The sequence below is a fragment of the Hyposmocoma kahamanoa genome, unplaced genomic scaffold, assembly GCF_003589595.1.
Source record: "Hyposmocoma kahamanoa isolate Upper Pololo Valley unplaced genomic scaffold, ASM358959v1 66, whole genome shotgun sequence".
NCBI lineage: Eukaryota > Metazoa > Arthropoda > Insecta > Lepidoptera > Cosmopterigidae > Hyposmocoma > Hyposmocoma kahamanoa.
The window spans coordinates 25,377,519-25,394,372 of NW_020653854.1; the positions used below are offsets into that span (position 1 = coordinate 25,377,519).

Sequence of the window (16,854 nt, forward strand, 5' to 3'; positions counted from 1 at the left end):
AGATAATAGAGCGTAAAGTTTGAATTGCACACAAGCTAAAAAGTGGCGACTTCGGTACCCGATCTTACATAGCGTCATTACATATCTCCCCTTTTTTCTATATCTATGCCCTAGATATATTTTATTGATGGTATATGATATGTAACAGGGAAACCCATTTTGGCGAAAATACCGTAAAATTTCTTAATATCCCGGGTTTCCGGAAAAATATCTTCTGAAAGACGTCCACATGATGATGATGGAAATTGTAATGATGATGGTGATAGTAGTGGTGATGATCGTGACGATGGCAATGATGTTGATGATGATAATGATGGTGGTAATGTTTTATTCATTTATTTATTGCATATCATATTGTATATTTCTAATGGTAGGTAAGTTACAAATGATTCTTCACTAACTGTAGTACAATACGAGGCCTATACCCCACGGGGGTGTGCTTATGCTCTTCGGTGGCACAGCGGTTAGTACTATGGGTGCATGATGAGGAAATTCCGGGTTCAATTCCCGATTTGGGTCAATTTAGGAAACGAACATTAATTCTAAGTTGGCTATGGTCTGGGTCTTCTGGGTATTTCTCCTCAAAGTTGTCGTTATTCTGGTATTTATAGTACAGGAAATTCCCTAATTTGAGACCAGAAATTTTTATGTGTTTAGCATTTTGTTTTCCTTAAATACTTCTCTTTGACATAGCTTCCAAGAAAGAGGAATCTATCAGAGAGACAGTCGAGATACAACCACGCCATAAGTATCTCATTTGCACTACATCGGGAAGTATGCCTTGCATTTTTAACAATTGTGGGATCTTGTATTCGTAATAGAGCCTCCGTATACTACCTACGTATGGTGGCGTAACTACGAGTATGTAACGGTTTGATGACTGTACCACCTCAGTCAACCGTGACCATGGGACCTGTAAAGGGCCCGAAACGTTGGTTTGTTTAAAAAAACAAATATACGCGATTTAAATCCGGAAAAATAGTTTCATTCCTAAATATCTATATGACTTTATTATTTTATTGATTTATTATTATTGAGGTGTGTGTGTGTTACAAAACCCCTCAGTCATTATAGAAAATCGTAAGAGAGAAGGGTGCGGCAAGGTTGCGTGTCGAGGGGACAGTGCACGTCATAGATTCTATCAAATAAGGGTGAACATAATGGCGATGACGTCATGGTGCACCATCATGTGAAACATTTGGTTTTTTGACGTCATACTCATATGTGAAGTGGCTGAAGATTATTGCACCGCTGAAGATTGTAGATTGTTTTAAGATTACAAACTATTTCCGAGATACATAAAAGAAATGGAAATTGGTTCTATATCTAAAAGCGGCACCCAAGCCCAGGCTTTCTTTACAAGACTAGTCTGATTGTCAAGTGACTTAGTCAGCTAACAAAGAACACAAAACGAACGTCTGTCGATTGGAGGCTAGTGCAGTCGAGTATTTGAAATAGTTATAAATAAGCATAATTAGATTTTGGCGTACATATATTATAAATATTCAGTATTGAGTGAGAAGATGAATAAAGAAAAAAGATAGATAGTAGTATTTTATGCAATTGTTGCTAATGAGGGTTCTTAAAGATTAATTAAAGACTTAATTATGTGCATACAATGCTTTTTCTACGAGTATATTAAAATAAGGAGCCAAGCTTACCCGACATTACACCGAAGATATCCCGGATGTCAGCCTGTATCAGATTAGTGTGGCTCTCAAACAACTCAAGAACAACTAAGCGGCGGGCGATGATGGAATCACTACAGAACTTCTGAGAGCGGGCGGCAAGCCGATACTTAATGTCCTCCAGAAGCTTTTCAATTATGTCATCGTCGAAAGTCAAACGCCGAAGGCATGGAGCAGAAGCGAGGTCGTTCTGTTCTTCAAAAGGTTGATAAAACACTCTTGAAGAACTATCGGCCAATCTAGCGAGATCAATCTAGCTCAGAAGCGTCTGAGCAATATCTACAAGTCGTTTTCGAAAGTTATCACGAATCGTCTCGCTCGCAGGTTTGACGACTTCCAACCTCCTGAACAAGCCGGTTTCCGAAAGGGTTTTAGTACCATAGACCACATCCATACGCTGCGGCAGGTTATACAGAAGGCCGAGGAGTGTAATCGGCCACTTTGCTTAGCGTTTGTGGACTATGAGAAGGTCTTTGATTCGATCGAGACCTGGGCGGTGCTGTCTCTCCAAAGGTGCCAAATAGTCTATAGGTGTATAGAGGTGTTAAGGTACTTATACAAAAACGCCACTATATCAGTCCGATTACAGGATCAGAGCTCTAATCCTATCCAAATGCAACGAGGCGTGAGACAGGGAGATGTGATATTTCCGAAAATGTTCACTGCTGTGTTGGAGGATATTTTCAAGCTTCTGGACTGGAAAGGACTTGGCATCAACATCAAGGATTTGTCGATGACATAGTTCTTATGGCTGAGACCTTGGGAGACATGAACACAATGCTCGAAGATCTCAGTAGTGTTTCCCAAAGAGTGGGTCTTAAGATGAACATGGACAAGACGAAGATCATGTCGAATGTCCATGTTGTACCCGCTCCAGTTAAAATTGAGAGCATTACACTCGAAGTTGTTGACCATTACGTATACCTGGGGCAGACAGTCCAGTTAGGTAAGTCCAACTTTGAGAAAGAGATCTCTCGTCGAATCCAGCTCGGATGAGCAGCGTTCGAGAAACTACAAAAAATCTTTGCGTCCAAATTCCTCAATGTCTCAAGACGAAAGTCTTTGACCAGTGTGTGTTGCCAGTGATCACATATGGATCAGAAACGTGGTCCCTCACTATGGGCCTCTTAAGAAAGCTCTAGGTCACGCGGGCAATGGAGAGTGCGATGCTCGGTATTTCCTTACGTGATAGAATCAGAAATGAGGAAATCCGTAGGAGAACTAACTAACTAACTAACCGACATAGCTCGAAGAATTGCTCAGCTGAAGTGGCAGTGGGCGGGGCACATAGCTAGGAGAACCGATGGCTGTTGGGGCGGAAAGGTTCTTCAATGGCGACCGCGCACCGGACGACGCTCAGTGGGTAGGCCCCCCACCAGGTGGGCCGACGATCTGGCGGAGGTTGCGGGAAGCCGATGGATGCGGGCAGCGCAAGACCGATCGTCGTGGAGATCGTTAGGGGAGGCCTATGCCCAGTAGTGGGCGTCGTATGGCTGAATGATGATTAAAATAAGGAAATACAACCAATACCTAAAAAATATTGTTAACAATCCATGTCAACAAACTCAAACAAACGCTATGAAACAAAAAAACCAAAGAGGTATATAAACGTGTTCGTGATTGGCCAAGTACCGCTTATATTTTAACCAATCAGGAAGCAGTAGAGCATTTGAATAGCATCCTAATTATTATTTTAATAAAAATACGACGTTCCTTTTTTGAAAATTTCTCATAAGAGTTCTATTTATAGAACCGTGAGATTTTTTTCAGTTCAGCAGCGAGTACCTATAGACAATACAATTTTGGTTCAGAAGGTTAAAACAATCCGACAAAATAATATAGTGTAGGACATCAACCGGCCAGATGGAGTGATGTTCTGCGGAAGTTTAAAGTATAAAGTTTTTGTTTCACTACAGTTTTAAACCTCGTAAATGGCAAATTTGGAATCTGATTACAGAAGGGTATACATTGATTTTGTAAAGACGACTGTCAAGAATAACTAATTTATTTTTACATAGGGCGCACTATAAGTTTCCGGAACTGGCCACTTACATAAACAATATTTAAAAAGTAATTACACCATTTGAAAATGGAACTCTTTAGCTATAGAATACAGTTTGTTTCATCTGAATGACTGTCACTTGTTTTTACATAGTGGCGTAATTTTAGAAATTGGTTGTCTACATTACCATGGATTTAACTCGTGAAAATTTTTGTAGTATGATTTTCTACGACTTTAAATGTAATTTAACAGCTCAGCGGAGCTTCGCTCGGCTTCAAACTGCTTTTGGCGATGAAGCACCATGCAAGACGACTATTTATCGTGTGAATCTCTGTGACGAATTTCGTGATGGTCGCCCGTCCACTGGTGTGAACAACAAAAACATCGATGCTGTGCGCCGTATGATCAAAACAGACAGGCATGTGACATACCATGTAATTTGAAGATGCCTATCTTTAGGCATAGGCATGAGTCAAATACAATCAATCAAACAAGAGTCAAAAACAAACATTTGGGTGTGAAAAAGCTGTGCTCTCAGTGGATTACAATTTGACTTTTATTTATTTCCAAAAATTAAGAACCAGTTACGCGGTCAACGATTTTCATCACCTGAAGAGGCTGTCGAAGAGTATGAAAAATATGTTTCAGAGATTGCCACGGAGGAGTGTCATAAATGTTTTCAAAATTGGTTCATTCGTATGATAAAGTGCATTAACGCTAACGGAGAATATTTTGAGAAACAGTAAATTCATTTCTGACCATTTATAGGGTTTTTTTTTTATTCAGTCCGGAAACTTACAGTGCGCCCCACGTTCATTGTATTAATTTTGAAGGATTATTATACAGCTCCTGCGTACTTGGATGACAAAAACCCATGGTAGTGACCCGTTTAGCTGTATGTATTCAAATGTATAGTTACAAAGAGTAACCCCTAGAGTTTCTTGCTAATTCTTCTCAGAGGAATCTGCTTTACGAATAAGCAATATAGTTTAATCAGTATGACGATTTCAAGTGGCATTTTCTTTCCTATAAAATGACTTTGAAAAACAAAATTAGTAGGTAAGCTTCATAGTTTTGCACACCGGCGCAAAGTCGGTTTTCTACAGAATATGTTTCGGTGAGTGCGCCTATGAGCTCCATCAATTCATCCCGCTCGCCCCCTTCTACCATCGGACATCCACACATATATGACGAGATATTATCCTTACTTGGTCGATTACCTTCAGGCGTAGGTACTAAGAGCTTTTCATCAGCCCAGGAATGAAATTCCCTGCCTGCGACTGTGTTTCCGAACTCTTAATCTTTAAGCTGCGACTGAATAGGCATCTTTTGGGCGTGCTCGTTACATCGTAGATCCTATCTTTGCTGGTGGTAGTAGACTTTTTTTTATAATGTCAAGTAACGGGACGAACAAGTCGTGCGTCTGATGGTAAGCTACACGCCTGTCCATAACAGTTGCAGTGTTTTAAATCAGAGCTTTAAATCGCAAAGATCTGAGGGGCATTGCCACTGCGCCCGTCACCCTGAGACATAAGTTGACAAGTCTCATCTGCCTGTAATTTCACCAGCACCCTTACCCAAAACCGGAACGCAGTACCTAATACTGATATTACTGCTGGGCGGCTGAAATAGGTAAGACATGCAAAAGTTACGCATGAGATATCACCCATTAATGTTACGTCTGTCACTATTTTTCATGAAAAAAAGTAATATATTTCTTTTCTGTGACGTTAGTGTAAGAATGTCAATCATTAAATGTATCGATATAAAGAGAACTTCAATCATAGAAGCACCTCACAAAAGTGCTATACTATACTGCTTCGGCCATAAAAAGATACAGCTTGGAGCGTGTAAATGTGCAGCCGCACCCTGTGTCGGTCCATTAACCCGCTTCTGCCACATTGTGCTTGGCATTTTCTACAGGGAAAGCTTATTGACGATTTTATTAGCTGTAAAATTGTACATAATAGGTGTTAATGAGATAACTAGCCAAATTCGATGCAGAATAAATGTCAGTAAACAAAAACATAATGATTATGAGAGTTTTTACCTCAGAATGTTTTACAATTACCACGATTTCAATATTTTCCCCGAAATACGAATAGGCTATTGATAATGTCAGTAGCAGTAGCGCTCCTTGTGAAAGAGTTCGTCCAGGAAAGTAGTGCTACCTTAGGTACCCATTTCTGCCGCCAAACAATAATGTGTAAGTTAAGGATGATGGTGAAATTACACCGTGAACCTTTACAACTGCGTAGAGATCTTGCTTCGCTTAGCGCTTTTTATCGGATGCACCATGGCGAGCGATCTAAAGAATTATTCAACCTTATCCCGCCCTCCCCTTTTCTGCTTCGCAGCAGTCACCACTTTACTGTTAGTCGTATTCTTCGAACTAAAATTGGTGGCACCTTCCTCTGTCGCACAGTCGACAAATGGAATTCCCTTCCATTTCCATTTTCCATTTTACATCAGGTGGTGTCATCTGCATGTCAGCTTCAATTGGCCGTGAGCGTCCGCCGCGCATTGACTAGAGGCACATGATGGATATCCGATCCAATTCCAACAAGATTCAGACAAGATTAAGATTTCTACTTCGATCATAAGTTTAATGTGGTAGGTATACACCACTTTAAGAAGAAGTTTTATTAAAAGGCCCAAGAATTATTTATTTAAATATAAATGTGGAAACTAATTGTGTAAGTGGGTGTATTACATAGCAAAATATCTGAAGCACTGTGTTAGTGGCACGTGCCTATTTTATGGTATTATTATACCCCACGCGCTCGTAAATCGGGACAGCACAGCACTGATAAAGACAAAAGTGTCATTTATCATTCCGTCCCTCACCCGCCTTCTCTCCTGTTGTCCCTCACTGTCCCTTTGCCTTCGAAGGGTCACGATCTATCTTTGTCACTTTCTACGTTCATTAGATGGTGGATGATTTTGGGTCAAGTCACATCAGTTACATTAGCATTTCCTCCTTCTTCTTATTCAACTACCAACTCTTCTCGCTGGTGACCGTGCTGTGACGACGTGACCTCCTTACATCGTCATCCCACCTTTTTATCGCCTTTTCTCCGGTTCCTGGCCATTAGTTTTTAAATTTTGAATCGTTCTTTAACAATTCCTTTGCCTCGCCATTCTTTCGTTTCATCGTCTCTCCCTGCCCGATCGCGGCGGCGAACGCGTCTTCTAGTTAATTTTTTGAACCGTTTACCAGTTATCAAAAATCTCTTGTGCAATAAACATTTTAAAGATCACAAATATTATTATAATATTTAGGGTCCACTGAAAATCAGCGTCACAGCCTTGTCCCGGCGGTGACATTAGCTGAGTGGATCCTATTACATACGCCACAGCCGCACACATGATATCTACTTAGTACAACAATAGTGTTGACCAGCTTTGTGGTCGCATAATTATTTATTGCTAAGATTTTATTTTTAATAATTTTATTTAGTTTTCTTTTTGTTATTAATTTTCTGTTTGTTTTAATTTAGTTTGTTTTAGTTTTAATTTAGTTCTGTTTTATTATTATTTTTTTTACTTTTTATTTTTTACTGTTTATTATTGTGTTGTGGTGTTATGTAATAAATGTATTCTATTCTATTCTATGTATTCTAGATATTAATAAAACGGGAATAATATTTATTAAACTGGATTTATTACCACTATTTCCATTTACCATTATTACCCTTTCTGAATTTTGAACTTTAAACTCGCTAAGCAAGATGTGTGGAGGCTGCGGAGGCTATACTCTCCTGGCTACATTACAATCCTGCAGAACATTCCAAGCGATACTCGATTCAGAGCTATAGACACGCTCACATCCTGACGCCGAAGAGTCTCTTCAGTTCCCATTATTCCTATGCGGCTGGATTGAGCGGATGATATCCAGCTTATCCTCTACTAGTTATCCGGAGTAGTACCGGAGATGTCCGGACCTGTCCATAGCAGTTGTAATGACTCAGAGCTGTAAATCGCACCGATCTGAGGGTTATCTAACTACACCCGTTACGCGAGACAATTTCACCAGCACCCTTATCCTTCAAAACCGGAACGCAGTGATGCTCACAAAACCACTTGGCGCCGGCTTTCACCTTTAGTATTAGCATAGACAATACAATACTTTAGCATATACGGTTTCTCATATCATATCACACATAATTTATACCTTTTTAACGACCATTATAAATTAAGCTGTAGTTTTTTATTTAACAATTATTGGACTAAGGCTATAAAATCCCAGAGTCGTTTCCCTAGGTTAGGTATTAGAAATTAAAAGTTTAAATACTTATACAGGCTTGTTTGTGAAGTATTAACCATCTCTCAGGACTATTTACTAACATCATAAACAATAACTTTAGTTCCAAGACTTTTATACAATACGTAATAAATTTACCAAAAATAAACTTTTAAGTTTTTGTTGTATTATCTGATACTTTTAGATCTGTACTTGGTAGTAAGGTTGTAAGTTCAAATGTTAAAGTGTTCTCCCCGACGTCCGCTACTCCCGCTTCTGCGTTTTTCATCGTACCGCGCAGAGTTATCACTGTTCAGTGAGATCTATTTAATCATTTTAATGTTTGTATGACAATAAAATCTGACAAATTATTAAAAATCATTTAACAAAAGTTTTTGAATAAGTTAATGTACAACAGACGGCATTATTGCTAAGTAGCAATCTCTTCCAGGCAACTTCAAAATAAAAATGAAAGAGTTGGTACCCATTACAACTACTTCTGAACTTCCGTAGTTACGGAATTGTATTTATGTATGGTGTATTTGGAAGAAATTTTCTTCAATTGTAAGTAAAAATAACCTTTCTGGGATTTCAGAGAGGTTATATCCACTCTACGTGTATCCTTCAAGTTCAGGTTCATATACGTGGTTTCGTCACCAACTCATTTATACGTCCCGCTGCAGAGCAGAGGTTTTAATAGATGACTTTAATATGACACATGATAAATCTTGCACATCTCGTCATCAAAAAGTAATTGTTTAAAACGAATTTTAATAAAAGCAATTACTCTACTAAGTAGAGACTCGTGCCTACCAGTAGAATATGGGTTGGTACGACAGAATGTGTTATTTAAACAGGTGTACCTAATACAGTGCTTTTGATAGTCCATTTCTAATTGTATCAAATTAGGCCGGCAGAGACGATCTCTTTAAGTTTTTAAATTTTTTTGGTGTGCACGAAACGAGCATCACCGCACCCTGGCGTGTATGAATAAATATATACAAACAAATATAATACAAATATCTCTCTCGGCCCGGGAATCGAACCAGCCTCCCAACATGGCTGAAGGACCCTATAGTAGCTTTTTCAATCCAGCTTTATAATCATGACCTGTTAAATCGGCTATTATAGCACATCATCATTATCATCATCCACAGCCCGACTTCACCGACTGCTAGGTATAGGCCTCCCGTGGTTTGTGCCATCCATCATCATCCTGTGCTAATCTCACCCATCTACTGCCCGCAACGTTGACAATGTCGTCCACCCATCTCGCATAATATAACTTGGTGTTCTTTATTACCGACTTTTAACCGATTTAAAAAAAGAAGGAGGTCTCAATTCGACTGTCTTTTTTTTTGTATGTATATTACTTGATAACTCCGGATGTGAACCGATTTCGTTGATTCTTTTTTTGTTGGAAAGAGGCTACCTCTAATGTGGTCCCATTTAAATTTGCAGAAAATATTCCACCTCTAAGGGTGGCAAACTAGATGAATCCAGTTTCACGTACTTTCTGGTATAATTTCAATAAAACTTGGCAAATAGACATCACTCCACGAACATTTGAGGTCGGTTTTTTAGTACTCTGCCCTGAGATTATTATTTTTTAATTTATTGAGGGACAAACACTTACACATATAAAAAAATACATATTTTAAAATTAACTTATAAATAATCCTATAGTCCCCTAAATATACATTAAATAAAACAAAAAGTAAGTAAACAGAGAATCTGACAGACAATAAACAACTTCAAGTTATAAATAGATATAGCCACAGACATATAGATATAACACATATAACACAAAAAAAGTCGTGCACAGGAACAACGAAACAGAACAAACATATTCAGCAGTATGCGTATTTCGTATTCCGGACTCTGCAACAGTGCACACAGAGGTAACTCGCCAGGACTTGTCGTGTCGAAACTCAACTCGTAATGGAATTGAAAAATCATTATTAAATTATTAACATTCAGTGAGAATAATCTCTGTACAGAGTACTAAAAAACCGACCTCAAAAGTACGTGGCATTACGTCTATTTGCTAAGTTTGATTGAAATATCCTTAAATTCGCCACTATACAGGACTTGACACTGGAGATAATAAAAAATCGGTTCTCACTACTCAAAGAATATTGAGAGAAAAACGGCTTGAATTGGAGAAATAGCAAAATCAACCATTAAAATAATTGCTCCTTAAGTAAAATTTAGGCGCTATTTATAAAAATGAATCTTCATGCGTGAACAGCCACCCTTAAAGGTGGAGGATTTCCTCCAAAATGAAATGGGACCACTATGGAACTACTCCCTTTCCAACAAAAAAAGAATCATGAAAATCGGTATACAAATACCGGAGTTATCGCGTAACATACATACAAAAAAAAATATACAGTCGAATTGAGAACCTCCTCCTTTTTTGAAGTTGGTTAAAAAGAATGTTAAGTAAAAAGAAGTAAAGAGATTATTAGCCATAGATATGTTGGTAGTGCTGTAAAGAAGCATAACAGGAGGAATCGCGTGCAACCCTGTTAAGGCCACCACGCGACTGGTAAAGGCGCGGCGCCGACGCGACGGGCGTGCCCCGGCATTTGTGAACCCATAAAGGCATGCTGTAAATGCCGCACCCTCCTCCGCCCCAGTAACCTGCTAAAGGATTCTCAATTCCAGAAATGTCTTTAATGACAAGACCAGACGTTTTGATAGTCCCTTGAAGTCTTAACATTCCGTTTTTGAGCGATTCACAAGACTAAATGGCAATAATAAGATACCAGACGATTTCAAATTACCTGGTCTCAAACTATGGAAATCCTCTGTCATATTCCTCCATTGGCAGCTGAAGAGCTCCTTGTGAAAGACATTTTCCAGAGAAGCATTACTACGTTTCGGTTTTGAACGGTGCAAGTGAAATAACAGGCACATGGGACTTGTTAACTTATGTCTCAGAGAGATAGCCGCTGTGCGTGTGCTCCACAGATCTTTGCATTTTAAAGTTCTGAGTCGCACTGTCTGCTCATGCCCACGACTTGTTTCTTCCGTCATTTGGTAGCATAAAATAAAAACTCTTGGGCGTTACAGATTACAGAATATTCGTTAAAAAGCAAAACAAAGATCTGCAACAAACATTGCTATTACAATAGTGTTGTAACTCAAAATATGTGAAATTTAATATTATATCATTACTGAACGTAACATTTGATTCTCTACACGTCAAAAAAACCATAGTTAGAATAGTACTACTTAATTCAAAATGAGACATACTTTATGTGAGGTATTTCTGGACAAAACAGTCCTTACTCAAAAATATGATAATATTTTTTACTTTTATTTTCAAATATACTTCTAATTGGCAAGTAGGGGTTGTTTAGATGTCTAAGAAATTTTAAATTATACGTAAATTATAATAATCTTTCAGGGGAACTGAGTAATTCGTTTTTGGGGTGTTCTGAATAAATTAACTTTTTGAGTTAATACAGTATTGTATTAGCAGTGCGATATCATTACTGTACCTACCTAAAATTTGATTCTCTACACGTCAAAAAAACGTTAGAATTGTGTACAAAACAATCAAAAGATACTTAACTCAGAATGAGACACACTTGAGCAATTTTTTGCCAAAATAATCCTTATTCAAAAACGTGAAATCCCTTTTTCATTTTATTTTTAAATATATTTGAGAAATTGTTAAAGTGTCTATAATAAACTACAACATATAAATTTTAATGATTTTTTTGCGGGAAGTAAGTAATTCGTTTTGAATCAATTCTTCTTTTTGAGTTAATACACTATTGTATTAACAGTGCGACATGCAAAAATTCGTGAGGTCTCCGTTGGTACGTTCCGTGGCATAGCTTCTGGCACGGTTTACTGGGAGACGTTGGTTTGAATCCAACCGCATCAACGAGAACTTTTTTCTAATTGTCCGATCCTTGTTTAATAATTATAACAAACTAGTGGAGTAATTGCACAAAAAAATTATTGAATATTATGGTTATTTAACATCCTGACATTCATTAAAATTTAATTACGTTACAGAATAATCAGATTAAACCAAAAGAACGTTCCATTACCAAACCTCCTTTTCCAGCATCTTAAATGGAAACAGTTAGTCTAGATAACTCGTCAAATTTGTCATAAGTACATAGGAACATGTAACTACTCCCTTTTTCAATCATGTGCAAACATAATAAGATCTGGTGTGTAGGTGAACTTGGTACCTGAGACGTTATTAAAGCGTAACTGCCTGAGTGACCTTTTCGAAACAAAGGTCTTATTGCTTCGTCACACGTGAAATGACGTCATAAACGCCGCTTGTCCAGCCTGTGCTAAATATAATCGTATTAGTTCGACTTGTTTCGCCATGCTGAACTAGAAAGTGTGCAGAAAGTTGGACTCTTTTTTTTAATATATAATAGACACACGCTTGGCCACAATTTCAATGGGACGATGGGACGTGTTTGCCTAAAAAATGCCTATCCACTGTAGCCTTGAATACCTCCAAATTGTACGCTTCGGGAAACACATACAGAGAGCCGGTAGAGTATTCCATTCCCTTGCCGCACGCATCAGAAAGGAGGAAGCAAAGCGCTTAGTGCGAATAGGTGGAATATCAACGACATAAGAATGGAGTGCTCCGGACATTCTAGCCGATCGAAGGAGGAACGGTGAGGGTGGAACTAAATTGAAAAGTTCGTACGTACTCTCCCCGAAATGTATCCGATAGAAAGCGATGGTCGAGATTTTGTAGCTTCGACTCCACAAGAGAATTGTTGTTAATAAGTCTCTTTGCTTCTCGCATCACCGAGAGAGGCAGCTAACTGGTAATGGGCAGAGCCGTCCCAAAGGTGGCAGCAGTACTCCATACACGACCGAAGTTGTGCTTTATACAGATTTAGAAGCTGTTCAGGTGTGAAGTACCGCCTGACTTTGAAAAGTACGCCTAGTTTTTTGGCAGCAGTTTTTGCCAAGCACTCGATGTATCGCCCAAAGTTGGATGATAAGTCTAGACAAACCTAGACTCCTTTTTTATCTCAGATTAAAAATTCAAATTAATTTAGTAGAGCTACATGATAACAAGTGATGGAACCAACACATTCTGCCTGGTGCTGAGCGACTCGCCTGTCTATGACAGTTGGGGCACTGCCACTGTGCTCGTAACCCTGAGACATGAGTTGACAAATCCCATGTTCCCGTAATTTCACCAAGACCATTGTCTTTCAAACGAACGTCGCAATGTCAGCATTACTGCTTGGTGGCTGAAACGGGTAAGGTGGCAATACTTCCCTGGATGGTCTCTTCCACAAGGGTTGTATCTATTCTAAGAAGTTATTTGAATATAATTCCTCATATGAACTTGAGAAGTAGCCGCCCTCACGCTGGGTCTATACATAACACGGACTTCATTGCAAAAAACTTGTGATCCCAAACCATTCCTAACCGACTTCAAAAACGGAGGAAGTTCTCAATTCGACAGTATTTATATCTGCGGTCTGTGAACTGATTTTGATTTTTTTTTTTGTTGGAAAAGTGTGCCCCAATATTGGTCCCATTTAAACTTGAAGAAAATGCCACGAACTTTTGAGGTCGGTTTTAAAATAAAATATATACAAAAAACACAGACGAATTATGCAATCCTTTGAGAGATAAGTTTAAGGAAATTAACATTCTTACACTAGCCTCACAGTACATTTATGAAAATGTAATTTATGTTAAAAGGAATAGTAATTTCTTTATGAAAAATAGTGACAGACATAACATTAATACGAGGAATAGAAATAAACTAGCTTTTCTTGATAGTCGCCTTCACAAAGTCAAAAAATCATTTAAGGGGCAATGTATACGCTTATATAACAAGATTCCGGTTGATATACAAAATTTGCCTTTCACGAGGTTTAAAACTATAATGAAACAAAAACTTTATACTAAAGGTTATTATACAACTTCTGCGTACTTGGATGACAAAAATCCGTGGTATCTCGATCTCTGATGTTTCAAATAAAAAAAAAATATTGTAAATGTTATTTACAAAGAGCAACCCCTAGAGTTTCTTGCTCATTCTTCTTAGGGGAATCTGCCTTACGAATGAGCGGTAGAGTTTAACCATTGTGACGATTTCAAGTGTAATAATGCTTACCTATGAAATAAAGATTATTTTGAATTTGAATTTGAATTTAATAAACTTATCTTTCTCAAAGAAACACATCATTCCCTTGTACACGCAGAGACAGAACAGGGATGTTGCGAATATGCGCATCCGCAGTTATCGATGCTGATATTCAATGCGGACGTTCGAGTCGTGTCATGACCTAAAACGCACGCTGGTATAATTTACACGCTGTCCAGAAAAGTCTGGTAGCCGAGAAAGCAGCCACAGAAATCTTAGTGCCTATTTTATTTGGATTTCTGTAAACTCAGCTGTTGTTTTAGAACATAGCTTTGATAAAATTCGATTAAGCTAGGCAGATTGATTCTTTTGTTAATAAATGTCACAAAATCATTAAAATAATGTAATTATTTTATTTATTACAGTATCAAAAAAATACGAAGCTTTTTCACGTAGATAGATCGGTAGTGATGTATATTTTTCGCGTTTTTTTTAAATACATAAAATCCGTAAAAAAACCTGCATCAGCAATAACCCTGCGACAGAGTAGAGTCATCTAATGTATATTTTTTACATGTAGGTACGTATACGGTAAGGGACTCATAATACGTGAGGCGCATTATAAGTTTCCGGAATGAATAAGAAAAAAATACTATAAATAGTCACAATAGTTACTTTTGATACAAGTGCGGAAAGTTAGTCATTATTCACGAGTCTCGAGGCTTCTTGGTCCGAGCCAGAGGCGAGGTTAAGCTCGAGACAAGTGAAAATGACAAATCCGCACGTGTATCAAACGACTTTTTTTAATACATTTGCGAAAAAACTACATTGAAAGTAAAATAAAACAGTATTTAAAAAAAAACTCGTTTTATTTCTTTGTCTGATTCAGAGTACAATGGCAACTGTTTACACATTACACATTAAAATTATTACTTTAGTGGCGCGGCGCGCAGCGATCTCGTGTAATACTCACCTCCAGTCATTGTTAATAACTCAATCAGTACACAAATATATATAATATTTTGGTATTTTTAAATGTAACACGTAGTTTTATAAAACACCTATGCAACTTAAATAAATAAGATGTTTGTAAGTAAATATAAGTTTTAATGACGAATGACGACGAAAGCACATAAATATTAAATAAATACACAACCTCTTTAGTTCTATGTTTAAGACTTGAAACAACAGTAAATTAAAAAAAAAATGGAAAAGTGAGAAAAATCCAACTTTCGGCACGATTTGTATAGTACGAAAAATACCACGTTTTGAGAAACTGTATTAAAAATTAATTTATTGTTTCTCAAAATATTCTCCGTAAGCGTTAATGCACTTTTTCATACGAATGAACCAATTTTGAAAACATTTGTGCCACTCCTCCGTAACAATCTCTGAAACATATTTTTCATACTCTTCGACAGACGAAAATCGTTGATCACGTAACTGTTTCTTAATTGTCGAGACTGTACGCGGGATGGTTGATAAGGTCAACGTTGTTCACCTTCAAAAATTCATTTCTCGGTCTGGCCGTGTGAGAACTGGCATTATCGTGGTGCAAGATGTGTGTTTACGGTTGTTTTTACGGAGATTGTCAATAACTTCCGGCAAACAAATGGTCGTGTACCAATCACTATTCACGTTACAACGATTCTCCAAACAACAACAGTAGCCACGTGTCCAGTTTTATTAAAAAAAGAAGCAATCATCCAGTTAGAGGCACTTCGCACGCGCGCCACTTTGGTTGGTTTTAGCTCATCTCAAAAGACCCATACGCTCGATTGCTGCTTTGTTTTGGGATCGTAACTATAAATCCATGTTTCGTCACCTGTTACTATGTTCCACACCAAATTTGACGCTCCTTCGTTGCGCCTGGTAAGCATGGCATTGCACCAAGTGACGCGATCCGTTTTTTGAGCCTCAGTCAAATTGTGATCCACTGAAAGCACAGTTTTTTCACACCCAAATGTTTGTGTAGTATTGATTGTATTTGACTCATGCATATGCCCAATGATGCCCGAGTCTCATGGTATGTCACATGCTTGTCTGTTTTGATCATACAGCGCACAGCATCGATGTTTTTGTTGTTCACAGCAGTGGACCATCACGAAATTTGTCACTAAGATTTACACGACCCCGTTTGAATTCTGGAAACCAGCTATAAATAGTCGTTTTGCATGGTGCTTCATCGCCAAAATCAGTTTGAAGCCGTGCGAAGCTCCGCTGAGCTGATAAGTTACACTTAAAGTCGTAGAAAATCATACTACGAAAGTTTTCACGTGTTAAATCCATGGTGACGTAGACAACCAATTTCTAAAAATGACGCCACAATGTGAAAACAAGTGACAATCAGATGAAACAAACTGTATTCTATAGCCAAAGAGTTCCACTTACAAATGTTGTAATTACTTTTTAAATATTGTTTATGTAAGTGGCCAGTTCCGGAAACTTATAGTGCGCCCTATGTATTTTTAATTATTTTCAATTTATGTATTGTTCTGTGAATTATGACAAACGTATTCGGAAACTCGTGTTACGAAAACTGTAAACTTGAAAATTGTCGGCTTGTGGCAATAATAAAGATTTTAATTTTAGATTAGAATTTTATTAGAACAAGTTTTTGTACGTAATATTTCAATGTGAAAATGACTGGTAAATAATATTCAAGAAATTCTGATTGATATTTTATTGTTATTTTGGTTTATTCGTTGTTCAAGTGTTTTTCCTTGAATATTAACGTTGCTCTAAGAAATTTGTTGTTTTAATCACAATGTAATGTATCAAAAAAATACCGAAGTATTAGAAAATACTATTTTTTCCG

General features: G+C 37.7%; 1 protein-coding gene across 1 annotated transcript in view; it reads right to left on the minus strand.

The window, feature by feature from the left end:
* Positions 1-15,019, minus strand: part of LOC113232084 (xaa-Pro aminopeptidase 2-like) — a 53,557-nt gene extending 38,538 nt beyond the window's left edge. Inside the window, exon 1 of the mRNA XM_026466712.1 lies at positions 15,010-15,019. Within this exon, the coding sequence (XP_026322497.1) occupies positions 15,010-15,019 (10 nt within the window). The remainder of the gene's footprint in view (positions 1-15,009) is intronic.
* Positions 15,020-16,854: the final 1,835 nt, after the last annotated feature.